The sequence below is a fragment of the Marmota monax genome, unplaced genomic scaffold (assembly GCF_021218885.2).
Source record: "Marmota monax isolate L192 unplaced genomic scaffold, Marmota_monax_Labrador192_F-V1.1 WCK01_AAM20220418_F8-fsc00138, whole genome shotgun sequence".
Classification (NCBI taxonomy): domain Eukaryota; kingdom Metazoa; phylum Chordata; class Mammalia; order Rodentia; family Sciuridae; genus Marmota; species Marmota monax.
This window is the reverse complement of record NW_026692763.1, coordinates 4,418,106-4,445,241: the sequence shown is the minus strand read 5'-3', so window position 1 is coordinate 4,445,241 and position 27,136 is coordinate 4,418,106. Positions and strand designations below refer to the sequence as shown.

At 35.5% G+C, this 27,136-nt stretch overlaps 1 protein-coding gene across 2 annotated transcripts in view; it reads right to left on the bottom strand.

Annotated features, from left to right (window-relative positions):
- Nucleotides 1-27,136, bottom strand: part of Pafah1b1 (platelet activating factor acetylhydrolase 1b regulatory subunit 1) — a 75,642-nt gene that overhangs the window by 37,471 nt on the left and 11,035 nt on the right. For both annotated transcript variants that reach the window (XM_046446968.2, XM_058580091.1), the window contains exon 2: nucleotides 6,020-6,241. In XM_046446968.2, the coding sequence (XP_046302924.1) occupies nucleotides 6,020-6,051 (32 nt within the window). In that variant the 5' untranslated portion in view covers nucleotides 6,052-6,241. The remainder of the gene's footprint in view (nucleotides 1-6,019; nucleotides 6,242-27,136) is intronic.

Sequence of the window (27,136 nt, the reverse complement as noted above, 5' to 3'; positions counted from 1 at the left end):
GACAGAGAAAAAAAAAATGTTAGCAAATAATTGCCTAGCAGCTGCAATTTGGAGTATCCAAAAGTACAATACCACTAATCTGGCATCAGATCCTCCTGATGGTAGTATACATCTAAATCACCATCTTAAAAATCAATCTGATGGGCTGGGATTGTAGCTCAGTGTAGAACATTTACCTACCATGTATAAGGCACTGGGTTCAATTCTCAGCACCACAAATAAACAAGTAAGTAAAATTTAAAAGTCCATCAACAACTTAAAAAAAAGACAATCTAACCATACAAACTTTAGTCCCACCTGCTTTTTAAGTCCTACCAATCCCTCAAATGCCAAAAAAGAATGCACAGCCCTTCAAAACATTCTGCATCCTACTAACTGAAATGAATCTTTCTTTTCTGGTTCTATGACTTTATATTTATAGTATTACACATCTCTCTTTCTTACAACAGATTTGAAACTGAGGAAAAATTGAATGTACAAAAATGACATCTCCCACATTTTAATGTTCTCTGGATGAATCTAGAAACCATACAGAGGGGCTGGAGTTGTGGCTCAGTGGTAGAGCACTTGCCTTGCATGTGTGAGGCACTGGGTTCAATTCTCAGCACTGAATATAAAGAAATGAATAAAATAAAGGTCCACCAACATCTAAAAAAATATTTTAAAAAAGAAACCATATAGATACTTAATGCAGCTGTGTTTCTTGATCCCAAAGACGATATTAAATCAATGTGTTATGTAATCAATAATATCTCAGAATAAAAGGGGGAAAACCCAAACTATAAATCAATGGAAAGATGGAGAATGTCACACAGAAAACCTGTCTATAGGTCAAAGAAGACTTAAGAAAAAAGCCAAGAGATTTAGCTTCACATATACTGTCCAGAATTAGCTAAACATTTAATTATTAGATAAACAATAGATTATCCTGAAAAAAGGCTTGAAGATCACTTTAGGAAGGTCACTTTACCCAGAGAAGGAGTTGCCAGAGATAAAGCCACACACCCTAGAGCAAAAGGTAGCACAAATGTGGCAGAAAGGGGCTGGGGATGTGGCTCAAGCGGTAGCACGCTTGCCTGGCATGAGACGGGCGCTGGGTTCGATTCTCAGCACCACATACAAATAAAAATGAAGATGTTGTGTCCATCGAAAACTAAAAAAATAAATATTGAAAGAATTCTCTCTCAAAAAAAAAAAAAAAAACGTGGCAGAAAGGTGTTCTAAAGAAAGCACGCCCAATTCAAGCTATTTCATTAGATTCTTCCCCTCAGATCAAAATGTCCTCAAAGATGATTAGTAAGAAGGAATAATACAACACTGGGTTCAAATAAATTTTATTAAGGGGAGGGGGAAAATAACAAAGCAAAGAGAGAGGAAAGCATGCTTTAGATGGGAAGAATAATAGCCCAAGGAAGCAAAAAATTACAGATAAATATACTTTCAAAGAAATCAAGGGTAATATCAAACTAATGATAAAAATAAAAATTCAAAAGGATATATATATATATATATATATATATATATATATATATAAATAAAAGGAAATATCCCCTAAAATAACCAATTCTTTAGCAGGAAAAAAGTTATACCACAACCAAGAAACTGATTCAGAATGTATTACACCCAAAATCTGGCTTGGTAAAAACAAATATAAGAAAAAGTATACTAAGCAGAAGAGCACAAACACTAGGCTAGCCTAAAACATCTCCAGTGTAACTTATAATGCCAAAGGATAGTATTATCTATAGTTTCTTAGATTGGTATAGGTATTTATCTATACGTGTACATAGATGTATCTACACAGATATAAGCAGAAAATAAATAAGTGCGTATGTGGTACGCATGCGTGTTTGGGAGAGTATTTAAATGTTTCATATCTTTTTCATACCATCTTATTTAGCAATCTGATTGTTTCACTTAACAATCGATCTTAGAGTTCATTTTCTTTACATGTGTATAAATATACCACATTCTTTTTAACTGCTTTACAATATTCCCACAAGATCTATACAGTATATTTAATATACCCTTCTGAAGGATGACTAACTGCTAACAGTTTCTCACAAACAACTGCAACAAACATCTTTTCACATAGTTATCCCTAGAGAAATTTCTACACACTTGCTGAAAAAGTTCTTTATGAAAGTTGAATCAAGGAATGTGCATGTTCTAATGGTACCTCTCTACACAATGTGCAACCAGAGAATTGAAATGCTGCACTCCATTTGTGTACAATGAATTGAAATGCATTCTGCTGTCATGTACAAGTAAGTAGAACAACAACAAAAAAAGGATGTGCATGTTAAAAGATATAGCCAGGGGCTGGGGTTATGGCTCAGTAGTAGAGTGCTCACTTAGCATGCACAAGGCACTGGGTTTGATCTTCAGCACCACATAAATGTAAAATAAAGATATTGTATCTACCTAAAACTCAAGAAGAAATATTAAAAAAAATATATAGCCAAATTAACCTTTAAATAAACTAACAAGAGCTGGGGATATGGCTCAAGCGGTAGCGCGCTCGCCTGGCATGCGTGCTACCATATACAAACAAAGATTTTGTGTCCGCCAATAACTAAAAAATAAATATTAAAAAATTCTCTCTCTCTCTCTCTCTCCTCTCTCTCTCTTAAAAAAAAAATAAATAACATTAAACAAAGTAACAAGCTGGGCATAGTGGTCCACTCCTATAATTGCAGCTACTTGGGAAGCTGAGGCAAGAGGATCACAAGTTCGAGGCCAGTCTGGGGAACTTTGAGAATCCTTGACTAAAAATTTAAAAAGACCTAAGGAGCCAGGCACATTGGCACACACCTGTAATCCCAGGTGCTCATGGGGCTGAGTCAGGAAAAGTGTGAGTTCAAGCCAACCTCAGCAACATTGCAAGACCCTGTCTCAAAATAAAAATTTTAAAAAGGGTTGGGGATGTAGCTCAGTAGTAGGGTCCCCCTGGGTAGAAAGAAAAGGACAGGAAAAGAAAGGACAAGACAGAACTATTTAAATACTTTTAATGCATTATGACAGCAAATAAAGCCTATGTGACTTCTACTTTTTTGGAATTTAAAATTTTCTTTGTAGCTTAATACATGAAATTTTTGTAAATACATGAAAATATCTGGAAAAATATATATAATATACAGAGGTAATGTTGGCTACATCTCGAATGTAGGATTGTAAAGTTTTGGTTAGGGTAAGGGGAATTGATGCTTATATTTTGACATGTACTACTTTTTGAACTAAAAATCAGAAAACTGGTTTTGCCTCTGTTACTCGTCATGAAACCAGATTAATTTTAATTTCTCCTCAATTTATCTATAAAGGTATTTGTCATATCCATAAAAATTTTTTATATTAGTCATGCCTGTAGGACCCAGAGCAATAAGAGCATAGAAGGTAAATAGCACACACTGTTAAGCTGAATCACATTTAATTGTACTGCTTCAGTGATCTCTTTCCTTCTTGAAGTCAAGCCTGGTGGCTCATGCCAACAAGTCAGGAAGGCTGAGACAAAAGGATGGCAAGGTCAAGACCACCCTCAGCAACTTAGTGAAACCCTGGCTCAAAACAAAAAGGGCTGAGGATGTGCTCAGTGGTAGAGTGCCCCTGGTTTAATCCCCAGTACCAAAAAAAAAAAAAAAATCATTCTCATTTCTACCTCAATGATAGCTCAAAGGATTTTACACATCAATTACTACCCAACCTCTTATAAATGCTACAAATGTTACCAAAAAAAAAAAAATCAATTAAGGTATCAAAATATACCATATTTCCACGAAGTATATAAACATTTGTTTCCTCCTATTACAGTAAATACACATTCATATTATTTTCAGAAATGGGAGGAAAAAAAAGATTCACCTTCTATTTTTACTAAAAACTAGACAATCTATTTCCCAGATTTACAATGAAATACTATTATAACACAAATTTTTGTTGCTTGATAAACACTTCTAAAGGGATGGGAATATAGCTGAGCAGTATAGCTCACACAAAAAAAAAAAAGAAAGAAAGAAAAAAAATATAAGAACTCATGAGTTCATACCAAAAATGAAAAGACTACTAAATAAAGGGGGAGGGGGCCTGGCTTATAGTAAAATGATAAGTGCTGAATGGTAATTGTGGAATGAGTGGTGGTATTAGAAAATCATTACTTTGCAACCATTGTACTAAAGACTGGCTCAAGCAAGACTCACCAACCGATATTAAATCTAGGAGGAAATATCGATGGAAAACCAGAAGTTCATGTGGTCTTAAAGTATTTCCTCACTTATGCAAAACATAAATCTAACCACGAGAAAACAAAAGACAAATCCAAAATGAGGAACACGCTGTTAATAAAAGAGACAGAACAATGAAATGCAACACTTGATCCTGGATTGGATGGTGTACTAGAGAGGAAAAGAAATGCAATGAACAACATAATGGCCAGGCCTAGTGATCCACACTTGTAATCCCAGCTACTAGGGAGGCTGAGGCCGGAGAATTAAAAGTTTGAGGCTAGCCAGAACAATTTAGAGGAACACTGTTGTAAAGTAAAATAAAATTAATGGAGGAAGGTGGGTATGTTATGGGATCAATTGACAAAATTGGAATAAAAAAATAGATTAACTGAAAAAATTTATCAACATTAAATTTACTGAAAACACTAAATGTATTGTGGTTTTATAGAAGAAAACCTTAATTTTAGGGACTGAATAATGAAGTATCTGGAGATATTTGCATAAGTAACTTAATCTCAAACATTTAAGGGAAAAAACTATTGTGTAGCATACTTTACACACACCCTTATGAAGTAAACATGTGAAGCAAATGGTATGAAATGTTAACAATAGGAAATAGATAAAACATAATAAACAATCTCTGTAATAATTTTGTAACTTTTTTATAAATTTAAAAATATTTCCAGGGCTGGGGATGTGGCTCAAGCGGTAGCGCGCTCGCCTGGCACGCGTGCGGCCCGGGTTCGATCCTCAGCACCACATACCAACAAAGATGTTGTGTCTGCCGAGTACTAAAAATAAATAAATAAATAAATATTAAAAAAAAAAAAAAAAAAAAAAAAATATTTCCAAATAAGGCTGGTATTGTAGATCAGTGGTAGAGTACTTGCCTTCCATGTATGAAATACTGGGTTTGATCCTTGGTACCACATAAAAATTTTTTTAAAAAATTAAATTTTCTCCCCATACTCTTCACCTAGAAATATGGAATGCTATAAAATACTAAAAAGTATGGAATGTCCTAAATAGCAGTGGTTAAACTACTTCACACCTGTCTCATTAATGCATTTGCATTTACTATCATATTTGCTACCTCACAAAGTCCAAATCCTAATAGCCTTTGAATGATAAAAGATAAAAAAACACAACAAAGCAAAGGAAAGGCACTGTCAATAACAAAACATGGTGCTAGGCTTTGTGGCATATAACAAAATCCTAGCAATTCCGGCAACTCAAGAAGATGAAACAGAAGAATTACAAATTCAAGGCCAGCTGTCTCAGCAATTTAACCAGACCCTGTCTGAAAATAAAAAATAAAAAAGGCTGAGGATATAGTATATAAGACCATGGTCAAGGTGGGAGTAATTTCTCTTTTATTTTTCTAAGACATGGATTTAAAGGGGGAAAAAATTAAAGATATGAAGCATTTATCTTCCTGCAAACATAATTTATTTAAAAGACAAGTTTATCTCTGAGTTCAATCCCCAGTACCATTCCCAAAAAAGAGGGGGGGGGGGCGGAGTTTAGGATAAGACTTATCAACTAACTTGCTTATTTATTTTGCTTTAAACTTAAACATTAAAAAAAATCACATGAGTAAATAATGCTATGTTAAAGGAAGACCCAGGTGTAAGATCAAACCACACTGCCAAACCAATAGGTACACACTGGTTTAAAAAAAAAGTTTTAATCTTAAACCTCCCAAATCTGTATTTTAATTTACTACTCTGTCTCTTATGAAAGAGAATTTTTTTTCTTAACATCACAAAAAAAAAAAAAAGAAAAAGAAAGAAACTTACAGTTCATCTCGTTGTCTCTGGGACAGCACCATTTTGGCTGTTAATGTCAAGCTTATTTGATATAGTGGTATGTCCCTCCTTCAGGAAATCAAAAGGCTTTGTAATCCCTGGGTTTATAATTAACTATGCCACTAAGTGGCTTCCACACAGAGGAAAATGATTCTTTTATAAGTGAATCCAACCAGTAACCAGGAGATATTCAACAAGTAAGGTTCATTCCACCTAAGGAGAAAAAGAAAAAGAAAAAATAACATTATTTTTCACTTAAAATTCAAATTATTTCTAAATTACTAATTGCAGTACACATTTTCAAAGATGAGGTTTACTGTGTTTTTTATTGGTTATTTTTAGTTATATGTAACAATAGGATTCATTTTGATATATTGTAAAAGCAGGGACTATATTCTCATTCAGTCCCCAGTAATTTCTCTTTTCCTCCCCTCCCCCAATCCCTTCCCTTTATTAATCTTTCTGCTATTTACTTATAGTTTTTTTAAATTAGTGTCTTATGGATGTTAATGAATTTTAGATTTTTCAACCTAAAATAAAAATATATGCCAAAATATGTAGAATTTTATATTACCTTCAATAGTTACTTAATGATACAAACTGCTTAATCTATGTTAAAATGTAGCCTACATTTACCTATTCCCATCCTTGTCAACTGCCAAATATACTTAATTTCAAATATTAAGAAAAAACGGTCTATAGAGAAGCTCAGTGGTAGAGAACTTGCCTAGTATGTGTGAGGCCCAAGGTTTCATCCTCAGAACCACAAAAAATAAAAATAAAAAATAAAAACAAACAAACAAAAAAACCTACTCTATAAGATTATAATTTTACCTTAAAGACAAAATCTGTAATTTACAAAAAAGGTAATATAAAAAGCAAAAGAGGGCTGGGTTTGTGACTCAGTGGTAGAGCGTTTGCCGAGTATGCGTGAGGCACTGGGTTCAATTCTCAGCACCCCATGTAAATGAATAAAATAAAGGTCCATCAATAACTAAAAAAAATATATATTTTTAAACCTGGAGATAAAGATTTCATAAACTGTACAGAAATCAAATTATGCCAGCCATAACTGAAGTGATCTTCAGGATTAACAATTAGCCACCAATAACAGCATAAGATTGGCTGGTATTTATAACGGAAATAAACTGCTTAGCAATCTTATGCTCTCTTAACCAATGCAATTTAAATCAAAAGACAAATTTAATTCATTTTATTTTGTGTCCCTCAGAGGCATGTGTTTTTAAAAAAAAAAAAAAAAAGAAGGAAAGAACTACCCTAGATTCTCAAGCTTACATAGCACTTCCCTCTAATCTAGCTTTTGGATAATATTACTTAACATTTCAAGAGTCCTAATTTGATACACTTATAATACCATAAAGTCAGTTTCCATACTGTATCTAAAAAGTAGTAATCAACTAAATTAAGGTAAATTTGTGAGAAAAATCAAGAAATTATATTCTTTTATAAATAATCATTCTTTAGGACAGGGGTGCTTCTACTCGTGGCTACTGAGAAGTAAGGCAGGTTTTCTAGAGCCCAGGAGTACAAGACTGTACCAAAAAAAAAAAAAACCTGGGCCCAAGAGTGCAAGTCTATAATTCAAGAAACTCAGAAGGCTGAGGCAGGAGGACCCCAAGTTCAAGGTCCTAGGCAACTTAGTAAGACCCTGTCTCAAAGTCAAAGAAATAAAAAGGGCTGGGGATTTGGTTCAGCAGTAAAGTGTCCCAGGGTTCAATCCCCAATAATAAACAAACAAACAAACAAACAAAAATACTGGGCACAGTGGCATTTAATAATTCCAGCTACATGGAAGGCTGAGGCAGGAAAACAGCAAGTGTGAGGCCAGTATGGGTGGGCAACTTAGCAAGACACTGTCTCAAAATTAAACAATAAAAAGGGGTGAGAGGGTGTAGCTAAGTAGTGGAGTACTAGCCCAGCATATGCAAGGATCTTGTTCTAATCCCCAGCTGGGGGCAGGGGATAAAAAAAGATTGTCTTGTTATACAAAAACAGAGGGTATTTCCACTGGATTTAGAAAATGTATCTGAGATGGTTTTATTTAAGCAGGCTTCTGGCATATATAAAATTCAGTCACCAGGGGCACTTTAAACCAGTAGGACTAGTGTGGTGGCACAAGCTGTAATCCCAGTGACACTGGGTGGCTGAGTCAGGAGAAACCCAAGTTCAAGAGCAGCCAAGTCCTGAGCAACGTGGTGAGACCCTGACTCAAAATAAAAAATAAAAAGGGGGCTGGGGATGTGGCTCAAGCGGTAGTGCACTTGCCAGGCATGCGTGCGGCCCGGGTTCGATCCTCAGCACCACAAACAAAAATGTTGTATCCGCCGAAAACTAAAAAATAAATATTAAAATTCTCTCTCTCTCTCAAAAAAAAAATAAATTAAATTAAATAAATAAATAAAAAGGCTGGGGATATGGCTCAGTGGTAAAGCATCCCTGGGTTCAATCCACAGCACATCCCCCCCAAAGGAAATCATCCTCCAAGTAAAATAAAAGCTGAAGTTTCCACTAGGAAGGTGTACAAACAAGCCAGTTCTGAAGAGAACTGACCTAAAATAAAATGGTTTGACAATTTTTACTTAGATGTGGTAAATGGAGACATAGCAATGGTTGAGATGACCTAGGAAGAATTTGCAGAGCAAGTTGAGCAGAGGGTCAAGCCTAGAACCAGGGACAGCAACACCAATACTTAAGATCTTATCTACAATTAGGGCTAGGATGTAGCTGGCGCCCTGGGTCCAATCCCCAGTGTCACCAAACAAAAATATAGGAAGAAGGAAAGAAGGCAGGCAGGCAGGCAGGCAGACAGGAAAAAACAAAAACAAAAAACTTTTTGTCTGGGTAAGGAGGCACACGCCTGTAATCCCAGATATTTAGGAGGCTAAGGCAGGAGGAGTACAAGTTCAAGGCTAGCCTCAGCAATTTAGAATGGCCCTAAGCAATGCAGTGAAATCTTATCTCAAAATAAAAAATAAAAAAGGGCTGGGGATGTAGTTCAATAAAGTAGCCCTAGGTTTAATCCCCAGTACCACGAGGAAAAAAAAATTTGTAAGTAGGGCTGGGCTATGGTATAACTCAGCAGTAACGTACATGATTCCCCAGCACTGCAAAACAAAAACAAAATTTAAAATCTTCAATTGGGCTGGGGTTTGTAGCTCAGTGGTAGAGCACTTGTCTAGCAAATGTGGGGCACTGGGTTCAATCCTCAGAACCACGTAAAAAATAAATAAATAAATGTATTTTTTTAAAAAGAATCTTCAATTGGTTCTGAGAACAAAAAAGGTTACACAAAAAATAAAGAGAGACTGGAATGAGATGGACATCATTACCCCAAGTACATGTATGAAAACACAAATGGCGTGACTCTGTACAACCAGAGACATTAAAAACTGTGCTCTTTGTGTGTATTATGAATTGAAATACAAGATAACAAATCAGAATGAATGAATGAATGAATCAGGAGAGAATGTCACAAAAGCCAAGGTAGTGTTTCCAGGGGAGGCAATCAACAGTATCCAAAGCCATCCAATTACCCAGCAAAATAAGGTTAAGGTGGATTGGCTGTATTCATCATAGAGCTCACTAATAACACAAATTGATTCAGTAAAATGGCAGAGAAATGAGGGGTTGTGGGTATAGCTCAGTGGGAGGGTGCCTGCCTAGCATGTATGAGGTACACTGGGTTCAATCCTCAGCATCACATAAAAATAAATAATTAAAGGTTTGTTTTTTTTTTTAATGGCAGGGAAATTATTTTAAATGGCAGAAACAATATTTAAACAGGGGAAGGGGTAGGGTAAAGATGGTACCATAAACAAATTTTAGAAGTTGATGAAAATATTGAAAAGTAATTATTTTTCTCAGCCAAATTAGATGGTTGAATACTAATGGTGGAGGGGGTGGGGATATGGCTCAGTTGGTAGAGTGTTTGCCTTGTATGAACAAGGCCCTGGGTTCAATCCCCAGCACCACAAAAAAAAAAAAAAAAAAGTAAGCTGACTTTGAATTAGTATGGTAGAGAAAAAGACACAGGACACGGGAGAAATGATAAATTTTTAATATCACTATTTTTACTCGCTAATTAACCAACACTGTTAACTAGATATATATAGTTATACCTACATAACTATATTTATATTGGTACAGTGAAAGAAAAACAGTATACCATCTATGAAATATTACTGCCACAAAATCAAATCTGAATCTGATTAAGCATCTGCCTTCAACTATCAATCTGCAAGAAGCAGAGCGGACATATGTTAAAGACACAATGGGGATACAATCAGCAAAAGCTAGACTATGAAAAACCCTATAAAGCAAATGACCCAATTTCTTCAAATTCCAAAGAAAGAAAAAGGGATGGAAAGGATTTTTCAGTGCTGGGGATCATGTACTTTACTGCTGAGTTATACCATAGCCCAGCCCTATGTATTTAAAGCAGACAAGTGAAGAGCTGGGATTGTGGCTCGGTGGTAAATCACTTGCTCAGCATGTGTGAAGCACTGGGTTGATTTTCAGCACCACATATAAATAAATAAAATAAAGGTCCATCCAGAACTTTAAAAATATTTTTTAAAACAATAGACAAATGACACATCTAAAAATCGTGATATATAGACCATATTTATATCTAGACCCAAACAAATTATAAAATAAAGAAACCAATAGACAAAGATTTGGGGAAATTAGAGTACTGATGAAATATCTCATGATATTTAAGAATTATGAAAATTTATTACGTTATTTTCTAATTTTGTCTATGGGTGTGACATTTTCCATAATAAAAGTTTTATTTTGGGGCTGGGCTATGGCTCAGCACTAGCACACTTGCCTGGCATGTATGAGGCACTGGATGTGATTCTCAGCACCACATATGAATAAATAAAATAAAGGTCTATCAACAGCTAAAAAAAATTTTTTTTAAGTTTTATTTTGTTTTAATCAGTAGAGGGACTCAATGGAACAAGTACATTAGGAGGAGAAAAAGAAAAGAAAGGATACAGAGGTAAAAGCCTTACACATACAGATGGGTTATTCCTGCAGATTATCAACTGTTTATAATATAGTTCCAAAATATTAGAGAAAATTTAATATGTGACCAAATATAATACAAATATACTCCTCTGATATTTCTATTTTTGCCATTTTATATTTACAGAGACTTTACACATAATCCACTAAAGAAAAACAAAACCAATCTTTTTAAATTGGTAAAAAAGAATGAGCTGGGTGTGGTGGTACACGTGTAATCCCAAATACTCTCCCTGCCTAGCATAGGCAAAACCATGGATTCCATCTCCAACAAGACCAAAAAAAAAAAAAAAAAAAAATCACAGGAGATTGTCAACGTCTTTCAACAGCCTCATCATTTCCCCATGTTTCTGTTAGTTACAGCTAACCACCACATCTCATTTGACAAGATTTAAGTCATTTATCCAAAATTTCCATTTTTCAATTAGCCTTGGACCAAAGATTAGGAGACTACTTTTTTCACCAAGAATCATTCCTACCACTATTATAATTCTGATAATAAAGGCAAATGTTGCAAACAGATGGTCCAAAGTTTTAGATTATGATTCTGAAGAAACAAGGTAGAAATAGTTTTGGGGCTCTGAAGTCAAGCAGATGTAGATTTAAATAACACAGTATAAGTCATATCTATATGTTCATTTTTTCTTATAAGATCATTTTTAAGTTTTGCCATTTGATTTCACTAGATGATAGAATACTAGAAGATTAGAATGTGTATTATGAGATGGTTCCTATTGTACTCCATGTGATGGTTAATATTGTGTCATGTTGGCTAGGCCACAGTAACCCAAATATTTGGTCAAACACTGGTGTAGATATTTTTTAGATAGGAGTAACATTTAAGTCAGTTGACTCTTGAGTAAATCCAACTACTTTCATAATGTAGGTGGGCTTTACTCTATTAGTTGAAGGTCTTATGGGGGAGGAGAACCTTCCCAGGAAAAGAAAATTCTAACAAGATTGTCTTTTGACTTGAGCTGCAATATCAACTCTTCCCCAGATCTCCAGACTCCAGCCCAACCTGCAGATTTTAGATTTGCCAGCCTTAATAACCAAGTAAGCCAATTCCTTAAAATCAACTAGTTTAGTCAATCTCCCTACACACACACACACACACACACACACACACACACACACATGCATATTATCTCTGGCTGTGTGTAATACAGGACCTTTTATTTATATAGTTTTAGCCTGTCACAAGTCTTGCAAAGAATACTTTCATACTGCTTAAACTCTGCTCTCTGGGTACTGCTTCAGGCAAATTAACGCCTTTAAGGGGTATCAAAATGTAAAAAACTGCTTCTCAGCCTGCAACAAATAATAGAGCTAGGTTTATTTGTGGATAGATGCTCAAAAGACTACCTTTTCATAATCCCAAAAAAGGAGAAGTGTCCCCCTTCTTCTCTGACTTCAGCAGCATGAAGCCATTTTAAACATCTGAAGTTTCCAAAGAAACTGAATTCTGATTTTAGATTTTGTTGTGTTCAGTTTTTTTCTAATGTTTTTAAATCTCAAACCAATTGTTCTGTATGATACAAATGTACATGGCCATAAATAAATAATGGAAGGGAATGTAGAAAAAAAGCAAACATTTGTTGTTTAAATATGATTTTAGAGATTGTAGATAAATTATACGACTTACAATCAAACTTCTAACTTGGATTCTATTAAACTACTAATTGAGTGATATCAAAAGAGCTAATTCACCGAACCAGTATTGATAATCTCTGCCAGTTACATCAAATTAGGCAATAATTCTTTAGGCTGGAAAACACCTCTGGGAAATAACAGTAAAAGCCACCTATGTTGTTTCTTCAGATCAGATTTTTGCTAAACTGTGGATTTTAACTAGGAATGTGTATCAGAGTTACCTAGGGAACTTTCTGAAAATAATCATGATTATGTTTCATTCTCAGAGTTTCTGAAGAGGCATATGAATTTTTAATATTTCTTTAGGTGATTTTGATGCATATCCTCACTAGAGAACCATAAAGTCAGCAATCTCACTTATAGCTAATACTAAAGGGTCAAAATCAAAAAAATTACAGAGAAGGGAAAATCGAGAAATCATCGAAGTCAGAAAATGTTATCTGGGGACATAGTTCAGCGGTAGAGTACTTGCCTAGCAAGTGCAAGGCCCTAAATATGATTCCCAACACCACAAAGAAGTTACCCAAATAAAAAATCAAAATAGGAGGCCATGGTACTGAAATTTCAATAGTAATTACAACAAACGTCATTAAAATTCAAAGAAATGTTTATAAAACCCTTCAGATATACCATGAACAGATGATATTAAGAAAAAGATGACACGCAAACTTTTGGAAATAATAAGCAATATTTCCTTATAATTGAGCTTTATAAGGCTTCAAAAAAATCCTTTAATAAGAAACTGTAACTAGCTTATTAGTTCTGTAACTATCTAGTCTTCTTGGTCATCCTAATAAAGACACATTTTTTTGCATCTATATTAACTTTGGTGCTTTTTATCTTGTGTTCTCTCCCATTTATATTTAAAGCAGGAGTCAACAAGTCCCCAAACACCTAGATAGTATCTTAGGTTTTGCAGGCTATCCAGTTTCTATTAGCAACTACTCAATTCTGCCTCTGTAGTAAGAAAACAACGATAAACAATGTATAAAGGAAAAGGTTTGCGTCTGTTCCATAAATCTTTATGGACTGAAATTCAAATTTCAAGTATTTTTTAAAATTATTAATTTACCAAAAGAATTTTACAAAATATTATTTCCCTTTTTATGCTTTTTAACCATTAAAAATTATAAAAACCATTCTTAGCTTGCAGGCCATATAAAAACAGGTGGTTGGGCTGGGTATGTAGCACAGAGATAGAGCACTTTCCTACCATGGATAAGGGCTTGGGCTAACTTTCCAAATTGAAATAATAACAAGTGGCAAGCAGGATTTGATTTACTAGCCACAGTGTGCAAACCCATATCTAATACAGCTACTTTAATAATAATAGTATCTATTTCACAGGACTGTCAAGCAGATTAAATAAATATAAGAAAAATGCTTAGGACAGGACTTACTACATAGTAAGTGCTACATACACACACACACACACACAAAGTGCTACTGGATTTTACATACATACACACACACACACAACACACACACACACACACACACACACACACTCCACTTGTAGTTTTCTATCTCCTCCTTTTTATTTATATTTGGTGCCAGGGATCGAACCCAGGGGTGCTTAACCACTGAGCCCCAGCCCCAGCTCCAGCCCTTTTTATTTTTTGTTACTTAGGGCCTCACTAAATTGCTGAGGCTGGCTTTGAACTTCCGATCCTCCTGTCTCAGCCTCCTGAGCTGCTAGGATTATAGGTGTGCACTAACACACCCAGCTTCCCTTCCATTTTAATACCCATTTATTTTCTTAGCTTTTAACACTGAAATGTTTTGCCTAATAATCCATTAACAAGGAAAAATCTTTTACTCTTAAGGTAGAAAAATATCCAATTATGATTTCTCAGCTTTCCTTTTTACCTCTTTCAAAAATCCAAAGAAAATGTATGTACCTGTAATTTATCTGAGCAACAGCCCTATTAACTTGAATCTTAGGCGAAACTACTTATTACCTACCTAAGACTTCAGAGACTGGTACTGGGAATCAAACCCAGGGCCTCACACATGCCAGGCAAGCATCCTACCACTGCTGCCATATCCCCAGCCCCAAGATTTCCATTTTTATATTTACACACTGGGCTTCTGAATACATTTTTTGGAGATATACTTCTGTTAAGATACATTGTAAAAATCACTGGTTCTGCACTGTGCTACCTCCCACATTCATTGTAACTATATACAGGCCATACTATACACTACATTGGATTCAATTTTGAATCTGTAGTGCTAGGCAACATGAATGGCATTCAATAAATGTCTTAAGAAATCAAACTTCAAAATCAAGACTCCCCAAATTGAATAACTTATTTCCACAGTTACAAACAATTATAATAGCTTATGATAACATTGCACTTTACAGTTAATAAAATTATTTTATACACGTCACCTTAAAAACAGAACCAAAGGCTAGGGTTGTGGCTCAATGCTACAGCACTTGCCTAATGTGTGAGGCACTGGGTTCCAGTCCAGCACCACATATAAATAAATAAAATAATGCTCCATTGGCAACTACAATACACACACACACACACACACACACTTTTGCAGCACGCATGGTAACACAAGCCTATAGTCCCACCTTCTTGGGAGGCTAAAGCAGGAGGATCGCCTAAGCTCAGTAGTTTGAGATTAGCTGGGGCAACACAGCAAGACACTATTTCAAAAAATAAAGTAAAATAAATAGCCTAATTATCCAATATTCAAAGCTTTAAATAAATACTACTAGGGTTAAATCCTAGAAAACTGCCAACAATGACAATCCCATACATTCAATCTAATACTTATTAATCCTATTTAAACAGTATTAGATAAATTCTCAGCCACTAACATAAAGCAGAACTTAAGCGTTTTATTTACCATTTCAACACAGTTTTGACAAAAAAAAATTAAGCAAATAGAGCAACTCCCTCTTCTGTGATTTCATAGTACTTTGTACATACACATACTTAACACTTCTCACACTACACTGTAATTATCTGCTGTGATGTTGTCTCTGCAACAACTTTCCTCCAAAGCTGCAACTCTGACATATTTTTCTTTGTATCTCTAAAATAAATTCATGATAATTAGTATTCAGTAGGTATCTAGTATTTCTAAATGACTACTGCAAGCATCACAGTAAAACTGAGATCAAAATTTACTATTCTCAGGCTGGGGTTGTAGCTCAGTGGTTGGTACAGGGCTTACCTAGAATGTTTGAGGCACTGGGTTCAATCCTCAGCATCATAAATAAATAAACAAATGAAATAAAGGTATTGTGTCCATCTACAACTAAAAAAATATATATTTAAAGCTTTAAAAATACTAAACTGTTCTCAGAAAATAGATACTTTATCACTTTATTCTCATTCTTTTTTAAAAATAAAAAAAGCTTCATAACCCACTTGAATCAAAGTGTGAAATATGATATGTCAAGAACTATGTAATGTTTTGAACAACCAACAATAAAAACTAAAAAAAAAAAAAAAAAAAAAGCCAAAATTCTGAAATGTAGGCGATAAGATATATCAAAGTCCAGCTACTTGGGGCTGATTTTATTTTAAATTTTTTGTACCAGAGATTGAACCCAGGGGCACTTAACTGGGTTCCAGTCTCAGCACCACATATAAATAAATAAAATAATGGTTCATTGACAACTAATATATATATATTTTTAAAAAAGAAGCCAAGCTGAACTTCAAAAAGCATTTTTCCAGCAGGCATGATAACACAAGCCTGTAGTCCCACCTACTTGAGAGGCTAAAGCAGGAGGATCACCTAAGCTCAGCAGTTTGAGACTGAGCAACATCCCCAGCCCTTTTGTATTTTATTTAGAGATAGGGTCTCACTTGAGTTGCTTCGGACCTCCCTAAATTGCTGAGGCTGGCTTTGAACTTGCTCAGCCTCCCAAGCCACTGAGATTACAGGCACGCAACCCCAGCGCCCGGTTCAGGTTCGGGGCTGATTTTGATGTAATCTTTTTCTTTTTAAAGAGTAACACTAATCAATATATGTTAAAGAAAATATACCAATTTTTAAATCTTCCACACAAATCAATAAGCTATCTCCAGACTAAAACTTCAAAAATTTAAGACCTTGGGGCTGGGGGTGTGGCTCAAGCGGTAGCGCGCTCGCCTGGCATGCGTGCGGCCCGGGTTCGATCCTCAGCACCACATACAAACAAAGATGTTGTGTCCGCCGAGAATTAAAATAAATAAATAAATATTTAAAAAAAAAAAAATTTAAGACCTTTTTTATGCTCCAGTTTCCACTTACAAAGGTTACATTTTTAGGACTGGAGATGTAGCTCAGTGGCAAGTATAGTACTCATTTAGCATGCATAAGGCCCTGGGTTCCATCCCCAGGGGGTGGGAGACAGTGGGTGGGGTACAGAAGGTAGGGGTTGATATACATACTGCAAATGCTACATTTTCAAGTGACAATAGAATGGTACTGTAATTCTGTTTTGTTTTCATCAAAACTAAGTAACAACAACAACAAATACTGGGGGCTGGGGTTGTGGCTCAGTGGTACAGCGCTTGCCTAGCATGTGTGAGGTATTGGGTTCAATGCTCAGCACCACATAAAAATAAATTAATAAGGGCTGGGGCTGGGGCTCAGTGGTAGAGTGCTCACCTAGCATGTGCAAGGCCCAGAGTTCAATCCTCAACACCACATAAAAATAAAATAAATAAAATATTGTCCAACTACAACTAAAAAATAAATATTAAAAAAAATAAAATAAGTGAATAAAATAAAAGTATTGTGTCCATCTACAACTAAAAACTAAAATTTAAAAAACTCACTGGTTTAAAACATGAGGGAAAAAACTTACTAAACACTTCCAAGCATCATACAAACAACAGGAGACAACTGTTTCTGTGTGCCTTGTTTTGTGGTTTTTGTTTGTTTGTTATGGTACGAGGGATTGAACTCAAGGGTGCCCTTTTCATTTATTTTGAGATAGGGTTTTGCTAAGTTGCCAAGATTGGCCTCAAATTTGCAATCCTCTTCCCTGGCCTCCTAAGTATCTGAGATTACAGGTAGGACTGGTTTTGTTTGCTTTTAAACTATAAAGTAATGGTGCATTCTAAAGTGGATAGCTAAAGAAATTATGACAATGCAGAAATCACTGAAATTCTTACACAGGGAGGAATGTTCTGAAATTAGTGTTTCATGGTAAATGTTCTGGAGATTAAGGCACAGGATATATTAAAGAGGAGGGCTGACTCAGGAGGCTGAGGCAGGAGGATCACAAGTTTGAGGCCAGCCTCAGCAACTTAGCAAGACCCTAAACAACTTAGCAAGACCCTGTCTCAAAATAAAAACTAAAAGAAAGGGCTAGGGATGTGGCTCTGTGGTTATGTGAGTGTTGCTGTGTCCCCAGTATCAAAAGGAAAAAAGAAAGGGGGGCTGGTGGTAGCTGACAGAGGCCTAGACTAGGTTGGAAGTAATAGTAATGATCTGAATAGATTCATGGTCAAACTGCAATTATATAAAGATGGATTTTTTTTTTTTTTAACATTTCCACTGTTTGCTCTTGGTCTTCTCATTTTTTTTCACAGGGCCTCAAAAATGCTAGGCAAGCACTCTTGCCACTGAGCTAGTCCAGTCCTTTTTATTTTTATTTGGAGACAAGATCTTACTATGTTGCCCAGGTTCTTTAACTTGCAACCTCCTGCCTCAGTCTCCCAAACAGTTAGAATTACATACATGCACCATACCCAACTTGTTCTTGATCTTTTTTTTTTTTTTTTTGGGGGGGGGTGCCAGGCATTGAACTCAGGGCGCTTACCACTGAGCCACATGCCCAGCTTATTTTGTGGTTTTTTGTTTTGTTTTGTTTTTGAGACAAGATCTCACTAAGTTGCTGAAGTTGACTTTGAACTTGTGATCCTCCCGTCTAAGCCTCCTGAGCTTCTAGGATTACAGATGTGCTCCACCATGCTTGGCTTGCTCTTGGTCATGAAATGGCTTTTTCTAGGTTCTAATCTTGTTCTTAAAAGAAAATCTCCTGTTTACATTTAAGCACATGTGCCCATAAGTTATGACAACCCAACAGAAAACAGGCATTGTGATCCCTCAACTGACTTCAAGTTTTTTACTATCCACTTCCACTGAAGTAATTTAGAAATAACTACCAGTGTCACTTTTTTCAATTTATTTACCAAGGATATATGAAGTACTCAGCATTCAAACTAAACAAAATATATGTGTCCCAAGCAGCCTAGAACATAGTCAACAAACATGTTTATCTACAGAAAGTGACATGGAACTTAAAAGTAATGTTAAAGAGATCCTGGTCCTAAAAAATGTACAATGTAAAGACATCAGCTAAATGTATTCATTCACTGATTACCATTATCTTTCTTGCTAGGATCTGTGCCATGAAGTTATAAGTGAAGATAAAATGCAATCCACCAAAGGAACACATGATCTAGTAGAGTGAATTGGGAAAGGAGGTGATAAAAGAAATATAATATAAGCCGAGGGACTGACCAAGTCAGCACTATAAACTGAAAGATTAAAAAACCTTTTGGGGGGGTGCTGAGATTGTGGCTCAATGGTAGAACACTTGCCTAGCATGTGTGAGGCACTGGGTTCGATTCTCAGCACCACATATAAATAAACCAAAGGTCCACCGACAACTAAAAAAATAAAAAATAAATTTAAAAAGTAAAAAATTAACTTTTTTTTAAAAAATCTGAATTCGGGGGCTAGGGCTATGGCTCAGCAGTAGCACACTTGCCTGGCATGTGTGAGCCACTGGGTTCTCAGCACAGCATATAAATAAAGGTCTATCAACAACTAAAAACATATTTTTAAAAAATCTGAATTCGGGGCTGGGGTTATGGCTCAGTGGTAGAGCGCTTGCCTAGCATATGTGAGGCACTGGGTTCGAGCCTCAGCACCACCTAAAAAATAGATTAAAATAAAGGTCCTGTGTCCATCTACAATTAAAAAAATTTTTTTTTCAAAATATGAATTCAAGAGGTTCAGCAATAATGACAACAAGAATTACAGTTCTAGTAGGGTGAAAGAAAAATCTTTTTTAAATTTTATTTGATTTTTTTAAATAAATGACAGCAGAATGCTTTACAATTCATATTACACATACAGAGCACAATTTTTCACATCTCTGGTTGTATATTGAGTATGTTCACAGCAATTTGTGTCTTCATACATGTACTTTGGCTAAAGATGTCCATCACATTCCACTGTCATTGCTAATTCCCTGCCCCCTCCCTTCCCCTCCCACCCCTCCACCCTATCTAAAGTTTGTCTCTTCCTCCCATTCTCCCCACCTCCCTACCCCACTATGAGTCAGTCACCTTACATCAGAGAAAACGAAAAATCTTACTTCTTTCTAAATAAAGGTAAATCCTGAGCACAACTGAAGAGAAAAGGGGCAGAGCCTATCCATTACAGATATGAATAAAAATTGTACCTCCTTAAATTTAATCTGTGCTGAAAACCAGTATGAGTCCAGAATCATGGAAAAGCAATTCATTTTCATCTGCATAAAATCAGGTTGTATCCTGACCCTCTTTTTCTTTAAACCTTTTTCTTAATGGATACTTTCTTTTGGATACTTCAGAGTTATGTTTTACACACCTTCAAACTAGAGGAGAAAGACAAGAATGTACCTCAATGGTAGAGTGCTTGTCTAGTGTGTGTGAGACTCTGGATTCAATCCCCAGTATGGCGGGGGTAGCAATACCACTAGGTTTTCACAAAAGAATTTAAATCCTACATATGAATAGTCTGTATAATATGTATATAACATCCATACTTCACAATCGTGCCAAGAAGGAATCTCAATACATATCAAAAACTGAGCTGGGCACAGTAGCACATGCCTATAGTCCCACCTACTCAGGAGGCTGAGGCATAAGGAACCCTAGAGCCTAGGAATTGGAGGCCAGCCTGGGAAATATTAGATATGTTGAAAAAGAAACAATAAAAATTATAATTACAACATAATCCCCTTTATGAGGAACCCTAAGGAAAATTCTAGCATCAAGTGGCTAGTTATCTTTCTGAACTGTTTTTTGTTGTTGTTTTAATCTTAAGGAACTGAAAAATAACCTCCCCCTCTCCTTCCTGTTAGCTCCTAGAAAGCTCAGAGTCATCCCTGAAGCTTAGGGATAAAGTACTTACTTGCCTAGCATGTGTGAGGTACTGGGTTAAATCCTCAGCATCATATAAAAAAAATAAATAAATAAAGGTATTGTGTCCATCTACAACTAAAAAAAAAATTTTTTTTTTTTAAATCAGTGATCTCTTGGGGCTAGGGTTGTTGCTCAGGGGTAGAGTACTTGCCTAGCAAGTATGAGGCACTGGGTTCAATTCTCAGCACATTTACAACTAAAAAATAAATATTAAAAAAAAAATCAGTGATCTGCTTATAGGAAGAAAACTGAAATACCTTTTTGGTCTAGATCCTGGTTCCTGGTTCCATTTCCCCTTACCCTTTGTTTTTTTTAGTCTTTCTTTTCTCTTCACTTTTAATCTGTAGTATTTTATAGTTTTATATATCTTATAATATATCTTAAGTAAGGGGTTACAAATCAAATATAGAGAGACTAACGAGGGTGACTGCTTTGGCGGCACATATAAATAGAGACTAAAAAGGTAAAGGTGTGACTCAGAAATAATACGATGGAGGGGCTGGAGCTGTGGCTCAGTGGTAGAGCACTTGCCTAGCAACAACGGTCCATGGACAACAATATAAAAAAAAATACACTGGAAAAGCCCTGGTTTTCAAAGTAAGTTCAATTAAAAAAAAAAAAAAAATTATTGGGGCTGGAGGTACAGATCAGTGACATTAAGTGCTTAGCATATGCAAGGCCCTGGGTTCAATACCCAGTACTCAAAACCCAAAGTTACTATGCTGTCAGACAAACAAAACCATATTTACAATCTAAATCCTGGACCACTCATTTGTGGTCTCAAAGTAGTTGATGCATACAGTGCTGACAGGATGGATGGCTGAGATTATAAAAGTTTTTAATTCTTTTGCTAAAGGCCTTTCTAGACCAAGAGTAGACATAACAGATAAAAGAACAGGTAAATACCTTGCATGTGCACAGAACTTCATGATTTACAAATTGTTTTCATATTGTAAACCTCCAACTATGCTGCGGGGCAGCCCAATAGCCACACATGTAAAACACAAAGATCATAAACTACTGTCTATAGAAAAATACAAGTGACAAATATAATTTAAGTAAAAGAGGCAAGGCTGTAATCTTTCCATACATGACTCATTTTGTTTACATGTTAAAATATTTTTCACTTTCAAAGAAATAGGTTCTCTTCTACTTTTTAGTAGAATACTACATCTGCCTAGCTATATATTTTTCATTTTTGATAGACATTATCAGTAGGGAATTATTTATCACTATAGACAGTACAAGTACTACGATAAAAAGCATCAGGAAGAGCTGGGATTGTGACTCAGCGGCAGAGCACCTGCCTAGCGTATGTGAGGCACTGGGTTTGATGCTCTGCACCACATATAAATAAATAAAAAATAAAGGCCTGTTGACAACTAAAACATATATATTAAAAAAAAGCATCAGGGAATGACAGAAGTTTGTTTCACTGAAAAGGTTATTCTCATCTAAAATAGAGTAACTGTGATTCAGTTTGGGACTATTATTGTTTCCAGATTTTTAGAATAATCCAAAAGTAGATTTTTATGCAAAATAGCTAACTTCTAAATGTTGGTTCAAAAAAAATTTAACTATACAAGTCCAAAAGAAATATATTTACAAGCTGAGTCTGGCCTATAGGTTGCCAGTATGCAGCCTATGGCTAAAGTACTAAAAAACATAGGTTATTTGAATGGTCAAGAAAACAGAAGACAAAGGAACTAAGTTTAGGAATTCACAGTCTAAAAGTGGTGCCAAAAGTATTGTCCATTCTCTTTCCTCAATCAAAAGATAAAAATTATTAAAAATCACATTTTATTAAATTAACCTCAGGATGAATTCTGCAATGCAAAAATGAATTATATAATCTCATCTGAGAATTACTTTCTTATGTTCATTGTAGCACTGTAATGGTGAAAAGTTTTAATCTAAATACCTCATTCTATTGTCTAACTACAAAGAAATTAGGGCATAATCACATATAATGAATAATACAACACAATAAACTTGATCCTATATATCAAGAACATACTTAGAAAACATTTTGTTGTGGTCAGGTGTGGTTGTGCATGCTGTAATTCTACAAACTCCAGAGGCTGAGACAGAAGGATAGAAAGTTTGAGGCCAACCTCAACAACTTAGCAGGGTAACTCTGTGAGACCCTGTCTCAAAATAGAAAAAAATTTGGGGACATAGCTCAGTGTTAACAGAATGCCCCCATACCAAAAAAAAAAAAAATTGTTGTGAAAAAAACAAGATAACACATAAAATCTACAAAGCATTACCAACTGTAGTTATGGATGGATACACACACACACACACACACACACACACAATAAAAACATGGAACATGAGAGGCTAAGGCAGGAGGATCATGAGTTCAAAACCAGCCTCAGCAACTTAGTGAGGCACTTAGTAACTCAGTGAGATTCTGTCTCTAAATAAAATATAAAAAGGGCTCAATGATTAAGCACCCCTGGGTTCAATCCTCAGTACCAAAAAAAAAAAAAAAAAACAAGAAACAATGGGATACAGGCAAACTGGGAGGAAACAGGTTTGGAAAAAAAGTATAAAAGGGACATCAATAGTAACTGTAATAATGCTTCATCTCTTTAAAAAAAAAAAGTTCTGAAGTATGTAGCACAGTTCCCATTACTGGCCCTCTGACAGGTAACAAATTGAATATGGAAATCATATGAAAGCACTGATGAGCCACGCAGACATGGTGGCACCTCTGTAATCCCAGCTACTCCAGAGGCTGTAGCTCAGTGGTACGACTTCCATAGGTTCAATCCCTACTATCATGAAAGGGAGGGAGGGGGAAGTGATGGGGGAGAGAGAGAAGGAAGGAACTAACAAAGGAAAAGAAGATGAGGGTCAGTCTGTCTGAGCAGCTAGCTCAGTAGTTCAGGCTCCAGGTTTAATCTCCAGCAGAGTTGGGTACAAGTATTGATGAAATTAAGTCCTAGATTTTTGAGGCCCTACTGTGTAGAATTTAATACTTAAGATACAAATATTCTGGGAGCTGCGAGTGTACCTCAGTTGTAGAGCATTTTCCTCACATGTGTGAGGACATGGGTCTCATCCCCAGCATCAGCAGCTGTAACAACTAAAATCATGGCCACTCACCAACTATGTGACCTTGAGCCAATCTTCAAACTTTTTAAAAAGGTCATCCATCCATTCATGAAAAGGGGCTAATAGTAGTAACCTGTCCTAAATAATTGTGGTGAGGCTTAGGGAAACCATCAACATTAAGGGGTTGTCTACCCTCTATCCTCAGACATACTCAATATAGCTCAGGAACAGGAAAGTGGTATAAAGACAATATTTTTTTTATGCTTTTACACACACACCCAAAGACACTGCTTTTCTAGTGTCCAGGGACGGAAAACAAATCACTGTCTCAAGAAGGTAGAAAGTAAAGGTAAACTTTAGTAGTATTATCTTAATTTCTCTCCCCTCTTACCCCCCAATATTTGGGATTGAAAATCCAGGAGTGCTACATCCCCATCCACATTTTTATTTTGAGACAGGGGTTCACTAAATTGCTGAGGCTGGCCTGGAACTCTTAAGTAGCTGGGATTATAGGTATTCTGTGCGTGGCTCAACATTTCATTTTAATCATCTTTATCAGCATCATAATAACAAACAACATTTACTAAGCACTTACTATGTACTGTCCCTAGTCTCTTTAAATGCATTAACTCATTTACTACATGAGATAAAATATTTTACATAGCTAGAACAAAGAAGCATAACATGAAACAAAGAAAAGGAAGTTTTTTCCAGGCAGGAAAAATTAGAAATGGTTGCCTTGAAAAGCAGTCTCTGGTATTCAGATATGAAGAATATACAAGGGAAAGGGAATAGAGTGAAAGCTGAATTACAGGAGATATGGCAGGCAAGAAGAAAAAGGCTGAAAACGTAAGCCAAGACACGAATGTCTTAACTCATTTAGAATTAAACTAACATCTATTAAATATACCATGTTTTGCCATTATGCCCCTGGCATTTTCACATACATATGCTCATTAAAGACAGTAAAAAGCTGGTGATAAGGGGCTGGGGATGTGGCTCAAGCGGTAGCGCGCTCACCTGGCATGCGTGCGGCCTGGGTTCGATCCTCAGCACCACATACAAACAAATGTTGTGTCCGCCGAAAACTAAAAAATAAATATTAAAATTCTCTCTCTCGCTCGCTCTCTTTTAAAAAAAAAAAAGCTGGTGATAAGTTTTGGGGAAAAAAAAGTGACTTGAGAACTGTAGTTCAGCAAAATTTTTAGGCTGCTTTATGTAATATCCTACACAACTCCTCCTCTTCCTCTCTTCTACAGCTAATATACCCAATTTCTTAATTCTACTTAGACACTCCAGCCCCAAAGTCTGGACTCTTAGTCACCCTACTATGCTTCTCCACACATTATATAAACCTGAATTATCTAAATTTCTGTCTTCCCATTTCACAACTCATTCACAATTCTACATCCTAAACCATTCTCAGTCAACATCAACAATCTTACTTCAAGCACTCATCATTCTCTCCTGAAAAAGTCGAAGTAACCTCCAAACTTCAACCTACGTTCCTCATTGCTACCCACATGAATTATCTACAACACATATTCAATGATGTCTGCTTTCGCTTGAACTTTAAAGATTTTCAAATCACTTAGAAGCTACACAGAACATAATGTACAAGGTTTTGTTTTGTTTTGTTTAATTTTGGTTCATGTACCTATTCAATCTCATATTCTATAATCCCATCTACTTACCAGCACATACGATTTTTGCATGTTTTTCTGCCTGTGTTGCTATTCCTGCTACCTGAAATGACCTTCTCCCATGGCCATACAAATTATGCATTCTTCAAGATTCAGTTTAAATATCACCTCTCAAATGTCTTTAATGAGGAGATCTGATGGGCCCCACAATAGCCTAAGTGACAGATATTATATACAATATATGCCACAACTCAAGATACAGATTTTAAATACTAAAAGTCCACTGACTTCCTATCCACTTCATCATTTTATTAAGAATCTACAGAAAATGCAAATTTAAGAAAGCTCAAATTGTCCAATTTCAATCAAGATTTTTTTCCCCTTCCCACAAAACTGAATGGTAAGAGAAATATCTTTTTAAAGTTAGGAGCTAAGATTTATCCACAAGTGAATAGGTAATGAGAATATTGAAATTTAATGAAAAAACTTGAATACAATGGAACAAATTTTCTTTTCTTTTTTAAGCAATGAAAATCAAACCCAAGGCTTTAGCATACTAGGCAAGCACTCTGCCACTGAGCTAAACCCCCAATCCCTTAATGTCTTTAATAATTCAGCAGTTACTTCAAAATTAACAGTATTACCCTGGTGCTATTATCTTTATAATCACAATTCTCAAAATAAAAATATAAACACAATACAATAGAACCATTATTCAAGCTTTTTGGATTTTTAGACTTGGGCCAAATGAGTCTTCATCATAATGCTATGTCCTTAAAGAGAAATTACTTCCACCTACAAGAAAAGTAGCAAGGGCTATAAATTAGAGAGATTAAAAACTATCTCAGGCCTTAGTTGTCAAATATCACTATCAAAGATTACATCAAAGATCCAAAGTTCTTCAAAGAATATTTCTTTTAAAATGTTATAAGTAATACCATATGTGGGAATCAACCTTGCAACTCCTTTCATCCCCTATATCTAATCAACTCCATTGTCCTGCCTCCTCAATATTTGTTGAATTACTCTTCTTGTGTATTATCTTTACCACACTACCATACCTCACATAATCTCTTACATGCACTAATTTCAGCAGGTCTCACTAAACCCAGTCTTGGTCTATTAACATCTATCCACTATATAGATCCTATGGTCATCTACCTAAAATACAATCTGACAATATCACTTCTCTACTTACAACAACCCTTCACCAGCCTATTTTTATTTATTTATTTATTCAACAAACATTTATATAACTCTTACTATACACTAGGTACTGTTTTACAACTCCTCACAACAAGCTAGGAGAATTTAACTAGTCCAATATAACACAGTTATATAAGCAGCAGTGAATCCAAGTTCCTAAGCCCCAAAGTCTGGACTACTATGTCACCCTACTATGCTTCCTCCTTATTTCCTAAAGTTCACACCTTTTAAAGTCTTTTTTTTTTTTTTTTTTTTTTTTTTTTTTTTTTTTTTTTTTTTTTTAAGATAGAGTGAGAGAGGGAGGGAGGGAGAGAGAGAGAGAATTTTTAATA